The sequence below is a fragment of the Protopterus annectens genome, chromosome 6.part1, assembly GCF_019279795.1.
Source record: "Protopterus annectens isolate FY-2018-M chromosome 6.part1, PAN1.0, whole genome shotgun sequence".
NCBI lineage: Eukaryota > Metazoa > Chordata > Ceratodontiformes > Protopteridae > Protopterus > Protopterus annectens.
In genome coordinates this window covers 21432879-21450511 of record NC_056738.1, presented here as the reverse complement: position 1 = coordinate 21450511, position 17633 = coordinate 21432879, and the positions used below count along the sequence as shown (strand labels likewise).

Below are 17633 nucleotides of genomic sequence, written 5' to 3'. Positions count from 1 at the left end.
ACAAAATAAAGTGGGGGGCTTCACCCCAGCACCCCCCGATGTGGGGGGTGCCACTCACACACCCCTACTTAAATATACCAACTGCAAGATCACATCACAGTGGAGGAAATGCCAAAGTCCTGAAAACGACTGAGTGTTTTTTTTTCCTTGGGGGGAAAAAAAGTCTCTGTTCCGTGCTTTCAGGATTTTCACCATTTTGAACAAAAAGGGTCGATTAAACAGCGTTTACTAAGTTAAGCGTTCGCTGATTTAATAGGAACCCAAAAAATACATATACCATGTTATTCTTTAGATCACTGTTGCAGTATTCCAAACTGCTGGGTTATCTCTTCAAATACTCAAATGAAACAGCAGCCTATGGTTAACCCACAACTACAACCAGTAAAATAAAAATAAAATGAAAAAAACATCCAGGGAAAACGAAGCATTCTGTTGTGCTTTTATTCCAACTTGCAGAACAACTCAGTGAAAAGCATAAACGCAGAAAATCTCCTACACGTTTTTCGTCACAGTAGCTGTAACTTCTTCAGATAATGACATTACTGAATCAGTCTTTATTTAAACACATTAGTTTCCCACTAGAAACATTCCAACCTATCAGGCTTAAACAAAACCATTTGAATGACATTCACAATTACCTCATAAAAAAATTAAAGCTCCCTTAGCTTACATATGTATTTAAATAGCAAAAAAAAAAAAAAAAACTTTTTTATGGTCTTAAATAAACATTAAAAACTTGTCCCTATTAAAAACTTTATTTCGATGATACATTGTTGGAAAACGTGAGTTAAAAACATGTTGAATAACATAGTTTAAAAACCATAATGTATTAATTTAAAATATGCATTTGCTGTGTTTCATTAAGAAGTATACCAACTCCAAGATCACACCACAGTGGAGGAAATGCCAAAGTCCCGAAAACGACCCAGTGATTTTTTTCCACTGGGAAAAAATTATCTGTTCCGTGCTTTCAGGATTTCACCATTTTGAACAAAAAGGGTCGATTAAACAGCGGTTGCTAAGTTAAGCGTTGGCTGATTTAATAGGAACCCAAAAAATACATATACCATGTTCTTCCTTAGATCACTGTTGCAGTATTCCAAACTGTTGGGTTATCTCTCCAAATAATCTGGACATCTGGCTGCAGTACCAAAGCCAAAACTTTCCATAGAGCCATATGTCTGACTTATGCCCATGGGTGTGAGGGTACATAAGCAGACATATGAGCATGAAAAACTGAGACTGTCACTGCTAGTCTGAGCACAGGTCTCACATCCTTCAGTCTGTTCCATGAGTGGCCATTTGTATCTTGTCCCTTCACCAGTTCAGACAAGTACTCCACTGGGGAACCTTCCTTGTTTTTTCTTAAAGGTTTTTGGTGTTTAAACACTATTAGATATCACCTAGGAGGGGAAAGTGCAATTGTGGTAGGCAGATTTCCTACAAGGAGTGCCACTCCCATTGTCTGTTTTGCCTAGGTACAGATCATGATTATAAAAATTGCAATATCTGTCAGTCGTTCATACCAAAAACCCTACATATGTGCCTTTCCTCCCTTACTACTTGGAGACCCAGCACTTTGTGCACCTCGCCAAAGTTGAAAATTTTGGATCCTTCCAATCCCGACATCTTGTTCACTCCGTAGAAGAAATTCGAGGTCTAGGCCTGATCCTTTGACTGACCAGTCAAACTTGGATGTACCCACTGAGGTTTTGGAACCAGTAGTACTTTTGATGGTTTCTCAGGCTCCCGGTACCGCACCCCTGCCAGAGGCAGATATGGCATCTGATTTCCACATGCCTGATATGACTGATCTTAGTGATGCTGGTGAGAAAAGGGAACCTTGCTTTATGGTTTCGGAAGAACAGGAGGGTATTCCACAAATACTAGCATGGGAATAAGTACCTGATCATTAACTGAAGCACATCAGGAGTTGGATCTCTCATGAATTTTTAAAGCAGACATCATTCCCAAGAAGAAACAAAAAAATCAAAAATGTTTCCTCTCCTCAGATGCCCCAGGAAAAAAGAGTGGATGGAATTTTCCCAAGTCCTGTTTAAGGTTATCTTGACTCTCAAACTGGCATCTGTTGTCCCTTCTACTACTACTACCTTTCACAGGAGACATCTTGAGCCTCCTCATCGAAAGATGATGGTGGCTCTAGCTTAAGTTACTAGACATAGCATCAAGTTTAGTTATGATAGACGAGACCTCTTCTAGAGCTGCTGCTTTTGGATCTGTCATTACAAGGTAGGCATAATGTCGCTGTCAGTCCTTACCTGAGGATATTAAAGCTAAGCTACTATATTCACCTGTAAATAGAGATTTATTATTTGTTTCTGAACCATCAGCCAACCTGTTTTGAGCTATCCCTGAAATCAAGCCATCTTTCTGCCATTTTCCATGACCCTCAGAACAAGGGAGAGAGAATTATCCATTCACTGGATGTACACGGGCAGCTCAGATTTTACTTGGACAAGACCAGGTCTATTTGCAAGACTAATCGGTTGCTTTTCAAGAAACCAAGCTGGCAAATCCAATTTCTAAACAAACTATTGCTAAGTGGATTTCTAAATCCATTTCCTTCTGTCTCACTCACCATGGTAAATACTACCTACTGCTGTAAAGGCATATTCCACTAGATCAGTGACCTTATCTGTAGCCTTTTACAAAGTTATTGACTCGAGCCATACTAGAAGCAGCAGCTTGGTCTTCTGTTCATTCCTTTACCAAGCACTGCCAACTAGATGCTTTCTCTAGATCCAGAGCATCGTTTGTCAGGACAGTCCTCTCTGGCTTGATTGACAGCTCTCCTATGACTGATCCATCCAACTATACCACTCACTAAGCTTTGGGAGTCACCCAACAGTTTAAAATACTGCAACAGTGGTCTATGGAAGGACATAGTACAGTTGTGTAATAACTTACCATAACAGTAGATGCCCTACTAATCGCTGTTGCAGTATTCCTTCCAACCTGTCCATTCTCCCTTATGTGTCTTTAACCAGGTTTTTCCCTTCTTCTCATGGACTGAGGGGGAGCCACTCTCAGCCTTCTTCACTCTGCACTCTTAACTGACCTTTACCTATTCTGCATCCTCAGATATCTCCAGGTCTCATGGCCTCAAGATAATCTGGGATTTTCATGCTCATATGTCTGCTTATGTATCCTTATAACCACAGGCTTAGTTCATAGATTGGATGTATGGTTCTGTGGAAGGTTTTAGTTTTGGTACCCCCAGTAGGACATGCAGGTTATTTGCTGAGATAATTTAACTGTTTGGAATACTACAGCAGTGGCCAGTAGGACATCTACTGTTATGGTAAGTTCTCACACAACTGTACTTTTTAATTAGATGTTTACAACAGAAACTTTTCTGTTCCAAAAGTAAACTACCTAGGAAGAGATACAGTGTGTAGTGAACTGATTTGACATGATCTGGTTCATCGTTCTCAACCACTGGGAATGAATTCAGCTCCTACCCTTCAGCTATAAACCCCCTACAGGATATCATTTCCTCTGCATCCTGCTTGTCTTTAATTGCTACATGAGTTCACATACATTAGTAGAAAAGGAAACTAACCACAGTGTCAATTTCTATTATCTTTTTGCAGTATGCATGTGTTTTCTTTTTAACAATGTTCATTTACTTCAAAATTACCTAAATTACTCAGTTGCTGTCTTTCGTAAAACCCCACCCTTCCTCCTCTTGAACATTAGCCTCTCATTGCACTGAGATAATAAGACCCCTGGCTTCCTTTGTGGTGTTTTAGCAAATTTTGCTATTTTTTAATGTCCATTGCTTTTGGATTGGTGGTCTTCCATTGTCTTATACCGAGACGTGTTTGTTTGCATTTGACTGCTTTCTGGTGAGATCTTTCTTCTATTTTTCTGATTTGTCATCTGCTATCTTGTTTACAAGATTAAATACTGGTGTTTGCTATCTGTTTTGCTTTAGCAAAAGATCACATTTCTTCACTTTCCCTTGCCTGGGTAACTTCTACATTGCAGTAAGCCTTTCTGAATCCCTGGGACCATTTCAATATTACAACTAATTCTCAACAAACAAATCTAATCACTTGAAATCAAGCAAAACTTGTATCGCACAAATTTACTTTAATCAGTAATTGGCTGGTCTTTCTTGTGTTTACTTACAAATGTATGAATATATGAAAATCTCTGTGCATAGAAGAATAAAACTGAACACAGAAAACTTGAGCCAAACTTTCCTTTTCTGAATTAAATTTAAAGTTGCCAGACCAAATTGGTCTGTCAGTTAGTACAGAGGATTAATTAAAGCTCTGAGCTGTTAGCGAGCTGCTTCATATAGTGAAAGGTAAAGGGTGCGATTCTTTTAACCTCATTTGCATTTGCCAACTGTTTGACACTGAGCAAGTATGACTAAGAAATGCTTCTGAGTCATCCCTGAAAACAGACAGTTGTATCCACTGGTCTTACTGGGTTAACCAGTAGTATATGAATCAAAGCAAAAAAAAAATGGTGGTACTTCACTTAAATTATTTTAAAGAGTTTACACATCACTTGTAGGAGCTGCGGTGGTGGTGCTGCAGTAGCGTTGTCGCCTCACAGTAAGACGTTGTCCCGTTTGATTCTCAGCTAGAGCGTCTTCTGTGTAGAGACATGCCTGAATGGGCGTACCTTCGTTGAAGGTTGTGCGTCAGAGCTGGCAACTCTGCATGTAAAAATCTACTGCCAATCATTAGCGGACCAGAGTTCCGCTGTGGCGACCCCTAACCAGGAAAAGCCAAAAGGCACTGACACATCACTTGCAGAAAAAAAGGTTACTAATTTTTTTATTTTAAATGAAATGTTTTCAAAGCTGGCTAGTAAATATAGTATACAGCAGTTCCTGAACTTTAGCATACCGTACATTTAACAGTAGGATAGGAGAGGAATTAGCACTATAAACATTTTCTCTACATGACACAGGAGTCTCCTTTTCAACTTTTTGATATTCATCCTAATTCTATACCGTTTCACAGGCTAGTGTTTAGAGGCCCATAGAAAACTTCAGTTTAGAGAGTCCCAGGAAGGCTGTTATCACATCACACTAATAATACTTCCAGACATCACGTTTTGTATGAAGTATTCATATTATATTTTGTATATGTGAGATTCTCCACAAACAATGTTACTAAATCACAAACGGTAAAGTGCACAAGACTGACTTTTTAACTGCAGTGAGAAGCCTGTGTTCATTATCAATGTAGCCAGTTCGCAGATGGCCATTCAGACCACAGAAGTGTTTGCAGTTACAGTGCAGTATTCCTCATTTCCTTGTCATAGACATGAATTATAGTGCTGCAAAGTATGCTACTGCAGACCCAGATCCATACAGACAGCATTCAGCAACCAGCTGTACTGATTTACGTGAAATAGTAGCCTAGATTTTTGATGTGTGCTTTTCATACAGTTTAGTATATCTAAATGCCATCTGTGATTCACAGTTTACTGTTCACAAACCACCTTCTTACTAGCGCTTTCAGATATTTTCTTCAAACTTAGTACTCAGCCCCTCCCAATTAGTTCAGATGGTAGTGTATCACCACTCAAACAGATCTAACACTAAAATATGCTGTGTACCCCATTCCAGAGCTAACTACATGGAACGAACACATTCTTGTGTCATATTTAGATACCCTTCCTCAATTTCTTCCATTAGAGAACTGAGTATACAATGTAGATCAGTTGTAGCAGTGTTGTGTGTGACATACCACTTGAAGTTCCTGTATTTTCTAAATAACGCCTGGCATTTTCCTTCCCTTTAGATGTAGCTAGAGGACAAGCATACCAGCGTTGTTATATGTTCATCTCCCACTCCACCCTTTCACACCCCATAATAAAATATAGTATTCAGATTTTAAACCTCATCTTCCTGTCATTTAAGCTTGCTTCCAAGCCTGGATTTGTCCTGGAGACCAGTACTTTTTCTCAGCCTGTTTGTAAAATTTCCAAAGTTCAATACGCTAACTCTACAAGACCTGCTGCCTTTTATCCCTATTCAGAGTTTTTTGGTAGCACTAGACCTAAAAGATGCTTATCATCACATTTCCATCGCCATGGAGTTTCCTCAGATTTTCTGAGTCTGGGTCACTTTAGCTGTTCTCTGCATTGCCCTTTGGATTATTCACAGCTTCGAGAGCCTTTCCAAAGTGTCTAGCTCATGTGATAGCTCATTGCAGACTGAAAGGCATACATTTATGTCTTTATTAAGATGACTTGCTTATCTCTGCAGAGTCTTTTTCCAGGTGTCAGAAGTTCCTTGCATGGGTTACAAATCTCTTTCTTGACTTGGGTTTTCAGATCAACATGGGCAGTGCAGTGGTGCAGAGATTAACGTTGTCTCACAGCAAGAGGTTTTCCAATTCGATTCTTGGCTGGGGTGCCTTCTGTGTGGAGTCTGCATGTCCTCCGTGCATTTGTGTGGGTTTCCTCCCACATTCCAAAGATATGCGTCTGAAGCATTTCTCCCCGGGCCTCCTCCGAAAATAGGCTGTGTCCAAGTTTCCCAGTCAACAAATGTTAAATAAATAAATAAAAGAGTCACAAATCCTCCTTAACTCCTTCCAACAGGATAATATTTCTAGGATGCTTTCCGGATTCCTGTCTGAAAAAGGTGTTCCTAACCCAGTGGAAAGTGGACTTGTATCTGAAGTGTTCCAGAGCTTCTCCAATCAATCTTGGACTTCAGTGATGAAATATCTCAGGATTTTAGGGTTCTTGGCATCTATGTTTCTCAGGATTCCTCGCTCCAGACTACACATGAGAAAAATTCAGTGGTTTATCAAAACCATGTGGACCCAACATTCTCATCTTCTGGAGTTTCAAATTCCAAGTTTGTGTTTTGTGAAGAGAGGATTGTTGTAGTGGAAGAAACAGATTTCCTAAAATCCAGGTGTTCCTAACAGCAGATGCATCAGATTTTGTATGGGGGTGCTGTTTTTATAGGGGTAAAAGTGGAAGATCTTTAGAAGACTGTAGAAACAAAGCACATCAGCTTAAAAGAGATGTTAACTGTGATCCACACTGTGGAATCCCTACATCATCTGTCATCCCTGGATGTATGCAAAAGGCAATAGAACAATGATATGATACATAAACAAGCAAGAGGCACCAGATCCTACCCTCTTTGCAGGTTGACTTTAGTAGCTTGGGACATCGCTCTAAAACATTGTTTTACCCTCCAGGCCTGTTGCATCTCATCAGAGCAAAACACAGTGGCAGACAATTTGAGTAAGACCCTGTCAGACCCTCACAAATGAAAGTTAAACAAGGAGGTGGCTTTCAGAAATTGGTCCACATGTGAGGAACACATCAAGCAGATCTATCTGCCTATTTTCAAGACAGAAGATCAAACAGATTCTGCTCCAGGACACCTTGCAGTCAGGCCTGCAAGACAGATGCTTTTTCATTCCCTTAGACACTAGGCTCCTTTGTCTTTCCACTCTTTTCACTGATACCCAGGGTAATTCTGAAGATTCAGAAGGACACCACAAAGATCACTATTGTGATTCCCTTTTGGGCTAGGCAACAGTGATTCTCCCTCCATATTGAATTGGTCAGGGACAGTTACTACAAGCTTTCCTCACAGACTAGCTCTACTCCCACAAGACAAGGGGGTGGCTGGATAGACCCCAGTCTAAAACTTCTACAAGTCTTTACCTGGATGATGCAGTTTTAATGCCTTTTAGGTACCTTTTTCAGAGGAAGTGTAGCAGGTACTAAAGGAGACAAGAAAGCCTGCTAATAGAAAATCTTATGCTAGCAAGTGGAAGAGTTTTTTTTCTAGTTGGTGCCTAGCCAGTTGTCAGGGCCTTATCAGAGATTATGTACTACTGGTTCTTAAATATTTGTGAGAGGTACTTTCGTCTGACCTGTCTTATGCCTTCGTCATGGTTCATCTTTCAGCCACTTCAGCATATCTGCCCATAGATCATCCTCTTTCATCTCACTCTGTGGTCAAGCAGTTTTTGACAGGGGTTTTACTTCCTGGGCTACCTAGAAAACAGGTGACACCTACTTTGGATCTTAACTTTGTACTGAAAAAGTTATCCTTATCTTCCTTTGATCCCACTTATCTAGCTAGTTTACAGTTCATGATTTGAAAGACTATGTTGCTCATTACTCTGATGTTTGCAGGAAGAGTATCTTGAGTTGCAAGCCCTTATGGTGAGGGAACCCTATTTGGTGCTCCATAGAGGTAAGTTTTTTTTTATGTACTAATCCCTCATTCATGCCCACAGTGGTTTCAGAGTTTACATTGAATCAGATCATCAAGTTCCCTGTTATCTATTCAGATCCAAAAAAGCAGAGAGAAAGTATTATTCATACTCTGGATGTGTAAAGGCAACTTGGGTGTTATCTTGACATAACTAAGTCTTATTGGAAAGCTGCCCAGCTGTGTATTTCCTATGAAAAAAGAAGGGTCAGTCAGTGTCTAAACAGACCATTTCTAGATGGTAGTCCCAGGCTATTGACTTTTGTTATTCCTATCAAGGTAAATCTATTCCAGGTAGTATTAAGGGTCATTCTACTAGGGCCATATTTTTGATTGCATATTGGGAAGGGATGGAGTCTATAAGCATTCTAGGGTAGCTACATGGTCCTCTCTACATACTTTTACTAAGCATTACAATCTGGATTCCTCTTTAGGTCCATATCTCAGTTTGCCAGGACCATTCTTCAAGCATTCCTGGATCCTTATCCTTCCTCCTCCTCTTGGATTGGATATGCTGTGGTAACCTACCGAACTGGCTTAGGCTACAGCAGCAGTGAGACTGACTAACAGTGTACAGTTGTGTAAGTTGCACTTACCTTAACAGTAGATGTTCAAAGTCCTCTCTGCTGCAGTCGCCACACCCTCTCTCCATATCCCATTTTTATATTTCCCTTTATATGTATATAGCTGATCCAGGATAGTTTTCTCTTTTTCTTCTAGGGGCAAGAAAGTCCTGAAGAGTTTGGCATTCAAGATGCTGCTTTTCTCCATTAGGGAGCTTGTGCCCTAGCAGCCTGGGAGCATGCATGGAGTGGAGCCAGAGATTGGTTGGCTATTATATCCTAGTCAGGATATAACCCATTTAGTTTAGACTACTGCAGCAGTAAGGACTTTGAACATCTACTGTTATGGTAACTGCAACTTACACAACTGTACTATCTCTGTCACTTTGGGTTTACCCCTATAAATGTATTATGTAATATCTTAGGGGTGTGAAAGTATCCGTGCAAACACTTCCATCTGAATAATCATAATTTCCTGGATTTGGTTAAATTTTTTAACTCTAGGCATATTTCCTTGATAAAGTCTTATTGTCCTTTGCTGATGCAGGCAGTAGTAGCAGCGGTACCAAAGGAAAATAAGGATCTCAGCCATCTTTTTTTAGACCTGTTTCTGTATTGAATTATGAATATAAATTGGCTGTATCAATTAGTATCAATTATTATTACAGAAATGATAGAGTGTAGTGTTCTGCAGTTAATACATAATGGCCAATGTAGGTTTGTGGGAGGCAGGCAGACTTTTACTAACACATTGAAGAATGGAATGCTGATAAAAGTGCACAGTATAGTGGAAAGACTCAGTGATTATAAGTCTAGGTACTGAGGAGGCATTTAACATGGTTTGAATGTTATTATCTAGTACAGAAAATGAAGGTGTTAAGGTCTGAGAGGATTTTGTGATAAGGTGTGCCACGTAGAAGGATTTCCTGACTACTGTGGCGATGTGATTATCAAAAGTGAGACTACAGGCCACCTGTGTCCCAAGGTCTCTCATCACACTTTCGGTGTTAAGTAGACTACCACCTGTGTGGTAGCTCATGGATACAGAGTTTTTACCAAAGGGGATGACAGTGCACTTTTTGGCATTGAGCTTGAGGCCATGGCTCTTGACACCAGGCATCTGTCTCAGTGAGGCCCTTTTGTGGGATGTCCACCTCATTAGGAGTTTCGGTTATGGCTCCTAGTTTGCAGTCATCTGTGAACCTCATTAGCCAAAGTCCTTCTGTGTTAGTCTGTACTTCACAAAAGTAGATACAAAACAGGAGAGGACCCAGGACTAAACCCTGTGGTACTCCACTTGTTACTGGTCTGAAGTCGGATTTGGAGTCTGCTACTTTCACAGTGTGGGTTTTGTCAGTGAGCCAGTTGGCAACCCATCTTGTGACATAGGGATTTATACCTAGTTTAGTGAGGTTATCTATATTTCCAGAGTGGGGGATGGTATCAAAAGCCTTGGCAAGATCTAGATAGGCTGTGTGAACCACCTTACCCTTGTTTACGGCTTTAGTGACTGCTTCAAAGAAGTCTATTAGGTTTAGGAGACATGATCTGCCTTTTACAGACCTGAACTGGGTGAGGTCCAGAGTTTGGAGATTACCAATGTCTTTGTTTATAAGTTCATAGGTTGATACTAGGCTATCGGCCCTAGGGCCTATACAAGCCTAGCCATAACAATTTCCTGGCTATTTATTCCCACACTATTTACTTCCCTGGACCCCTGTCTAGCAGGGTGACTGACCTGATCCCTGGGGTGAATTTCCTTTCTCCCATTCAATCATCAAGGTTCCTTTTGAAGAGGGCCAAAGAGGTGCTCTGCTTGACATGTATGGGCAGTCTATTCCAGTGTCTGGGGAGTTTCTGGTCAGGAACCTATCCCTTCAGCATGTTTTGTTTATTGTGATGGCAAGGTTTAGATCCCTGGAGCATGTGGCTCTGAGGGATTGGGATTTCTTTAAGTGTAGCATGTCTAACAGCTCTGGGTTTGACATGGCTTTGTATGTTAAGCAGAGATCGCCTCAGAGTAGACGATATGCGACAAAGTATAGCTGGAGTTTTTTAAGGTGGTCAGCATAGGGCATCTGCTTTAGGCCTGTGATTCTTTTAGTAAGGTAGTGAGGTCCATGATGATAAATTCCATCGCCTTGCATACCAGCTTGTTAGGCTAATGGGGTGGTAGTTCCTGGGGTCTGTGGTGGCTCCCCCTTTGTGGAATGGGATAACTGCTATTGTGCGCAAATCAGTGGGCACAAAGCCTGAGGTGAAGCTATGATAGAACACAGTGCTTGGGTGGGGTGCCAGTTCATTCTGCAGTTTGCATAGAACCCAGCCTGGGATATTGTCAGGTCCCATGGATGCTGTGCTCTTGGCTTTGGAGAGTGTGTTTTTTACCTGTGCATCCGTGATTACAGGAACGTTGCATTCTTCTGGTATAGAGATGGGCCCTGGGGGTGAGAGGGGGGATGAAGTTAGCACTGAACCTATCTGCCAGGATGTTGGCAATATCAGTTGGTTCTGTATATTTAGTGCCATTGTGTTGTAACTCAGAGCAGATCTGAGTGGTGCCATTGAGATTCTTGACATAGCTATAGAATGCTTTGTGGTTGTCTTTAGAATCAGTAGCAATTTTGTTTTCATAACTAGCTTTGGCGGATTTAAGAGGGATCTCAGCTTCTTACTGAGGCTGACCAGGGAGTTCCTCCAATCATGGGATTTTGCTCTTTTTTGCAACAGTTTCTTTCTTCTGTTGTAGAGTTTGTTTATGGCAGGGGACCACCAGATTGGCTTCATTCTTTTTGGAGGATAGCATCTTGGTTCTGTTAGGGATAGCACAATCCATGCACTCGTGTAAGTGCTTATAAAGTGCATTTGTGTAGGATTCAGCAGTCTTACCTCTGTTATCTGTCTGCATGGGTGTCGTTAAGTTTGCCACTTCTGTCTTAAGAGTGAAGTTGGCTTTGGAGAAATTTTTTATGGTGGTTTCCCTAATGGGGGTGGTGGGTGGGAGCAGGATGTGGATGTCTAGGGTGATTAGCTTGTGGTCGGATCTGACCAACGAGGAATTGACCTCTGGTGTGGAACACCAGTATCCCATGTTGGTAATGACCAGGTCTAGGATATTGCTGCCCCTGGTGGGGTGTGGATAAGTTGATCCAAGGCATTGGAATTTATGAATTCCAGAAAACGTTGAACAAAAGAGTTGGTACATGTGTAGTTTTCCCATTTAATGGTGGGGTAGTTGAAATCGCTCATTATTATGGTGTTGGGTTGTAGCCTAATATTTTCCAGTGTATCAAGAAATGAGGAGTGGGCATCCTGGGGGATCTGTAGCAAGTTACAATTTGGATTGTGGTCTTGCCCAGTGTTAGTTGCACTTGGATAATCTCGGATGCATTATGCTGAGCAACTAGCCTGGAGGTATGGATATCGTTAAAGAATATGGACATGCCTCAAACTTTGGTGTTTCGGTCCAGGTTAGGTGCCCGAAAGGTGTGGTATCAATTATAGCCTGGTAATGCAGGGGTGCTCTCTGGAGCCTTGAACCAGGTCACTGTCGCTGCACAGATGTCAGTGTTCTCCATTTTATGGAGTGCCTCGAGTGATTGCATTTTCTAGCATTGAGTAGCATTACCCTCAGATTTTTCTTGCTTGTACCTGTTACAGTGGTGAATTTGACATTTGAACCTTGCCTAAAAAAGGCACTATAGGGGTGGCAAGAGCCTTAGCCAGTATCCAGAATCCCAAGGGTGTCAGGTGCAGGCCATCTCTGGCAAAGCATCGTGGTCTGTCGATCATGTCATCCCAGGCAGACAAATACTGGATCCACTTAGAATGACACAAGAAGCTTAGCCAATTGTTGAAGTCAATTATTTTATCATTGTACTGTGGTATCATTCTGGGTGATGGCAGGATGCTACTCAGGGCTAGGGTCATACCTGCCTGGGCTATAAGATTGGAAAGCTCCTCCATGTCTCTTTTCATGTAGTCCAGGGAGGTACGTCTCAGGTCATTCACACCAACATGGACAATGACAGAGTCTTATTTGTACTTGTTGTGGAGAGACCTGAGCGCGTGCATTATGTGGCTGATCCTGGCACCTGACAGGCAGCTGACAGCAACTTTCTCCTTGTTTAGCCTGGTGAGTGGAACATCAGTGTGCCTGACTATAGAGTCATGTATGACTAGACTGTTGGGTACGTTGTTATGCCTTATGGGTTGTGGTTGAGTGGCACACTGAGTTTGTGGGCTATGTGTCATTTGGGTTGTGTTGGGGGGGGTGGAGGTTGCTTGCATTTCTGCTTTGGAGGTCTCTGTTGCTTGAGCAGGTTTTTATTGAGAGTCTCCACGAATGTAGATGTGTTTTGTGTTTCTATGTGTGTGTTTTGGTGGTGTAGGTTTTGAGGGACTATGTGATGAGTGTGGTGTGGTGCAACTGTTTACCTTTTCCTCATGACTGTCTAGTCCAGTCTTGGGTGAAGAGAGCTTTGCTTCCAGTTTGGCTATATAAGTGCATCTCTCACAGGTTGTAGTGTTGGGTGGTAGGAGGAGACGGTTGTCTATGTACATGAGGCAGTTGCTGCATTTCCCCAAGATGCCCAGATTCATCAGGTAGAAAGGAGAAAACACAGGGAGCTGATCCTTAATTGGCTAGTTCTATGGGAAAATTTGAAGAGCAGACTTTATAGTGCCAGGAATAGTTTAACCCTAGCTAAGTGGCGATGCATAACATGATTTTTTTTTTAATATAACAGTAGCAAATGAGCAAACTGATTTAAACAAATTAACCAATAAAAAGCTAAAAACTGAGCCCCATTCCAGCAGTCTTCAATCAGACAAGTTCAAACTGCACACTCCTGCCACTAGGGTACAGGGGAACCTTCTCCAAAAAAGATGGTCTGGATTAATGCTTAAGTTATACAAACAAAGCTAGATTCAGCAGGTCTGAATTTAGTCTATGCTACAGTAAACAAGGCGTACCAATTTCAGAAAAAAAAAACAGTTCAAATAAGCAGGCACAATAAGCCTTTAACCAGAAACTCCCAGCTCAGAAGGGCAGAATCTACCTTCCCTCCCACAAGAGTGCAGACCACACCTTCTTAATGTAAAATACCTGGCCCGAAGCCCAAGTGCTTAAACCAGAACTAATACACTTTTAGAATAACAGACACTAAGCCTTCAATCAGCAACTCCCAACTTAGAAGGATGTAAGCTATCTGTCCTGCCACAACAGTGCAGACCACAAACCTTCTTAATATAAAACAACTGGTCTGAAGCCCAAGTGCTTCAACCAAAGGCTTAGAATAACAGTTATGATTTAATTAGGCTATAAACAAGCAGTAATAAATGCAGCAGAATAAATGCAATTAAGCACTTTTAAGAACAAGCAGCAAAATAAAGTAGGAAGAAACACAAATGCAGTAAAAGCAGATGAATAAAGTGCAATTTTTTTTAATATAACAATAGAAAACGACCAAACTGATTTAAACAAATTACCCAATTAACCAGTAAAAAAGCACAAAACTGAGCCCTGTTCCAGCAGTCTTCAATCAGACAAGTTCTAACTGCACACTCCTGCCACTAGGGTGCAGAGGAACCTTCTCCAAAAAATATGGCCTGGATTAGTGCTCAGGTTATACAGACAAAGCTAGATTCAGCATGCCTGAATCTAGTCTATGCTACAGCAAACAAGGCACACCAATTTCAGAAAAAAAACAGTTCAAATAAGCAGGCACAATAAGCCTTTAACTAGAAATTCCCAGAACCTAGCCTCTCCTCCCACAAGAGTACAAACCACAAACCTTCTTAATGAAAAATAACTGGCCTGAAGCCCAAGTGCTTAAACCAGAACTAATAGACTTTTAGATAACATATGCTGAGCCTTCAATCAGCAATTAACTTAGAAAGATGCAATCTACCTGTCCTGCCACAACAGTGCAGACCACAAACGTTCTTAATGTAAAACAACTGGTCTGAAGCCCAAGTGCTTAAATCAAAAGGCTTAGAATAACAGTTACAATTTCATCAGGCTACTACCAAGCAGTAATAAATGCAGCAGAATAAATACAACTGAGTACTTTTAAGAAGAGGCAAAAGCAAAATAAAGTGCATTTGTTTTCTTCTTTTTTTTTAAGACTCAAAGTTAAGAACCTAAGGGGGTTGGCCTTCTCAAATGTTCTCTCTGTATTAAGTTGAGTGAACACCAGATGTGAGGGGTGTCCCAGATCAAATTTACAGTAGGGGCAGGCAACTGCAAAGCCACCAACCATAACAGCACAAGAATATGGTGGGAGGGATGGGAAAAACAGTTTCAGGACAGATGAGAAACAGAAACAATGCCTGAAAATATATAAAATAATTCAGTCAGACAAAAAAAATTCAGTCAGGCAAAATTAAGACAATGCAGAACTCTGAAAGGTTAAGATGCTAAAAAATATACTTAACAATCAGCGATATATTTCCAGATTGTTTAAGAATCACACTTCAACCAGAACACCAGGAGTTTCCAACAGTGTATGCCTAGGTTTAGGATATTTGCCTGAAAACATTTGCACAATTTTTTTTATATCCTGCAAAGGATAATAAGCTGTTTCTGATAGCTGGCATGTGGTCGGAGTTGCTCCTTCAGTCCTGTCCTAGAGCAACTGATTCAGAGTCCATGTCTGGTCAGGGTCTTCCAAAAGTGGGACAGTCTAAAGAGTGACCTGTTTGCAAAACAGGAGAAGGCAACCCTTCTTGTCTTCTGTTGAGTTTAGCAAGACAGGCGGGAGGTTGCAGTGGATGTATTCTCTTTTTCTGTGGGAAATGAGGTTCTTGTGTCTTTTGGACATTCCTGCTGATTTCATGCCTTGTTTTTATGTTCAGGGAATAAAAGCCAAAGCTCATTCTTAACTCCCTTTGGTGGGTCCAAGCCAAGTATGACTCTATCTTTACATTCATAACCAGCTCCACTTCAGGGCTAAACTCCTGATATAAACACTCTAATCCCACCATATTTGCCATCTGGGGTCATGGAGGTTGTTAAGACTGATAGGAAACCCTCTGTTGGGCAAGCCTATGCCTCTACGTGAAAACATCTCCTGGATTGTAACAGTGCACTCTGCTGACCTTGTATTTTAGTAGTGGTCTTGACTTATCTGAAATACCTGTATAATTTGGGTGTTCCTTAATTCCGCTTTCAAGCTGTGTGTGTCAGCTGTCTGTGCTCATCGTGACTTAGCATTTGATATGACTGTGGCCTTGCATCAGCTGGACCTTAAAGTAGTGCTGTTTCTCTGTCCTTCTTTGAAGAACTCCATTCTTTTCACAGGACATGAACCTAATGGCTGAGAGGTGTGTCTGTGTACCTTAGAGCCTGCTTGCTCAGAGGTGTTGAAATTTATATCTTGGAAAATTGTGTTTCTGGTAGCTGTTCACTCTGCAGGGAAGGAAGGGCTTGCAGCTGATAAGCATATACATTCCAAGTGAATTGCATTATTCTTTGCCATAACATGTCTAATCACATTATGGATAATTCAGCAGTCAAAACCCACTCCAGTAGAGAAGTGATAGCCTTCAGTGACTTTTTTTCAAGAAGGGTGCATTGTAGACATCTGTGTTGAGGCCCAAAATCATAATTAGGGCAGGTCCGAGTGAGCTACTACGTTGGGCATAAGCTGTTAGGATGGTCAGTTTCAAATGGGGCATGAGTGGAGTACTTGCATTCATTATTCATTTAAGAAGTTGCAGGTGATATTGTGGCTTAAGAAATCACAGTTTACCATCCAGAATAAAGCCATTACTGCTTGACAGGCGACCAGAATTCAAATAGTGGTTTAGCTGCGTATAAGGAGCCAACCATGAAGGATAGGAGTCTGGCTGTTATTGCCTCACTTTACCTGGAGGAGGGATACAGCTCTGACTTACCACAAATATAAAGCCAATGGAGTCTGCACCAGCTGAGCCCACACTGTCATGGAGCTTAATATTAGTAATGCTGAGGGGAATCCGAAATGTGGAGGCATGCTTCTCCTTGAGGAGGGATAGCAGTAATGGGCTTAGAGGAACTGCCTTTGGGGAGGAGGGTACTCATACTGTGCCTTACAAGATCAGCAAGAGGTCCCACTCCTCACTACCTGACTGTCACTGTGGAAGTGAAGGGTTGATTAGGATTCCCAACTGGGGCAAACAGGACATAAGGATCTCACCTCCAGCAAGGGAATGCCTAGTTCCTATGTTTCAAGAATGAATGAGCCAGTTGGTTGTCAGTAGTGGGCACATTAGGCAAAGTCCTGGGAGAGTAAAAAAAAAATACTGTCCTTGCTTTGGGTTATGGCAATATCTGTAGTCAGTTTATTAAAATGCCAAGTTGTAGGTTTTAAGATTGACATCTTTTACCAGTTAAGTTGTTTCACAAGCACTTCTTCACATGGTCAAATATGTGTGAGATATCATATAAACCTATTATGTGTCAGTATCTCATTTTTGATTTTTATTGCTCTGTTTTATAATTGCACTTAGTAGAGAAAAGGGTAATTTGAAGGATATGCATTCACTTTGCTTTGTTTGTTATTCCAAAATAAAATTCAAGAAAAATATTTTCTTTAATGATACCAGGTAGTTAGTTCTAGATAACAATAAAGGTTGCAGATAAGTAACAAAAAAGGAAAATATGAATCACTCTTGAACAGGAATTTCTGGTTTACTCCACTTATTTTCACACTTGTTCCTTTACAGTGAGGAATCCCTACACTGATAATACATTTCTTTGTGGTGCTCTTCAGTCCAGCGTTGTCTTACTACAGTGGTATGAACCTATGCAGAAATTCCTCTTGTTAAAGGTATGCACCAGTTGTAAC

At 41.1% G+C, this 17633-nt stretch overlaps 1 protein-coding gene across 2 annotated transcripts in view; it reads left to right on the top strand.

The window, feature by feature from the left end:
- The window catches only part of LOC122805364 (mitogen-activated protein kinase kinase kinase kinase 2-like), a 1562336-nt gene that overhangs the window by 1309748 nt on the left and 234955 nt on the right, over positions 1-17633 (top strand). For both annotated transcript variants that reach the window (XM_044075456.1, XM_044075455.1), the window contains one exon: positions 17512-17615. In XM_044075456.1, coding sequence (XP_043931391.1) covers positions 17512-17615 — 104 coding nt within the window. The remainder of the gene's footprint in view (positions 1-17511; positions 17616-17633) is intronic.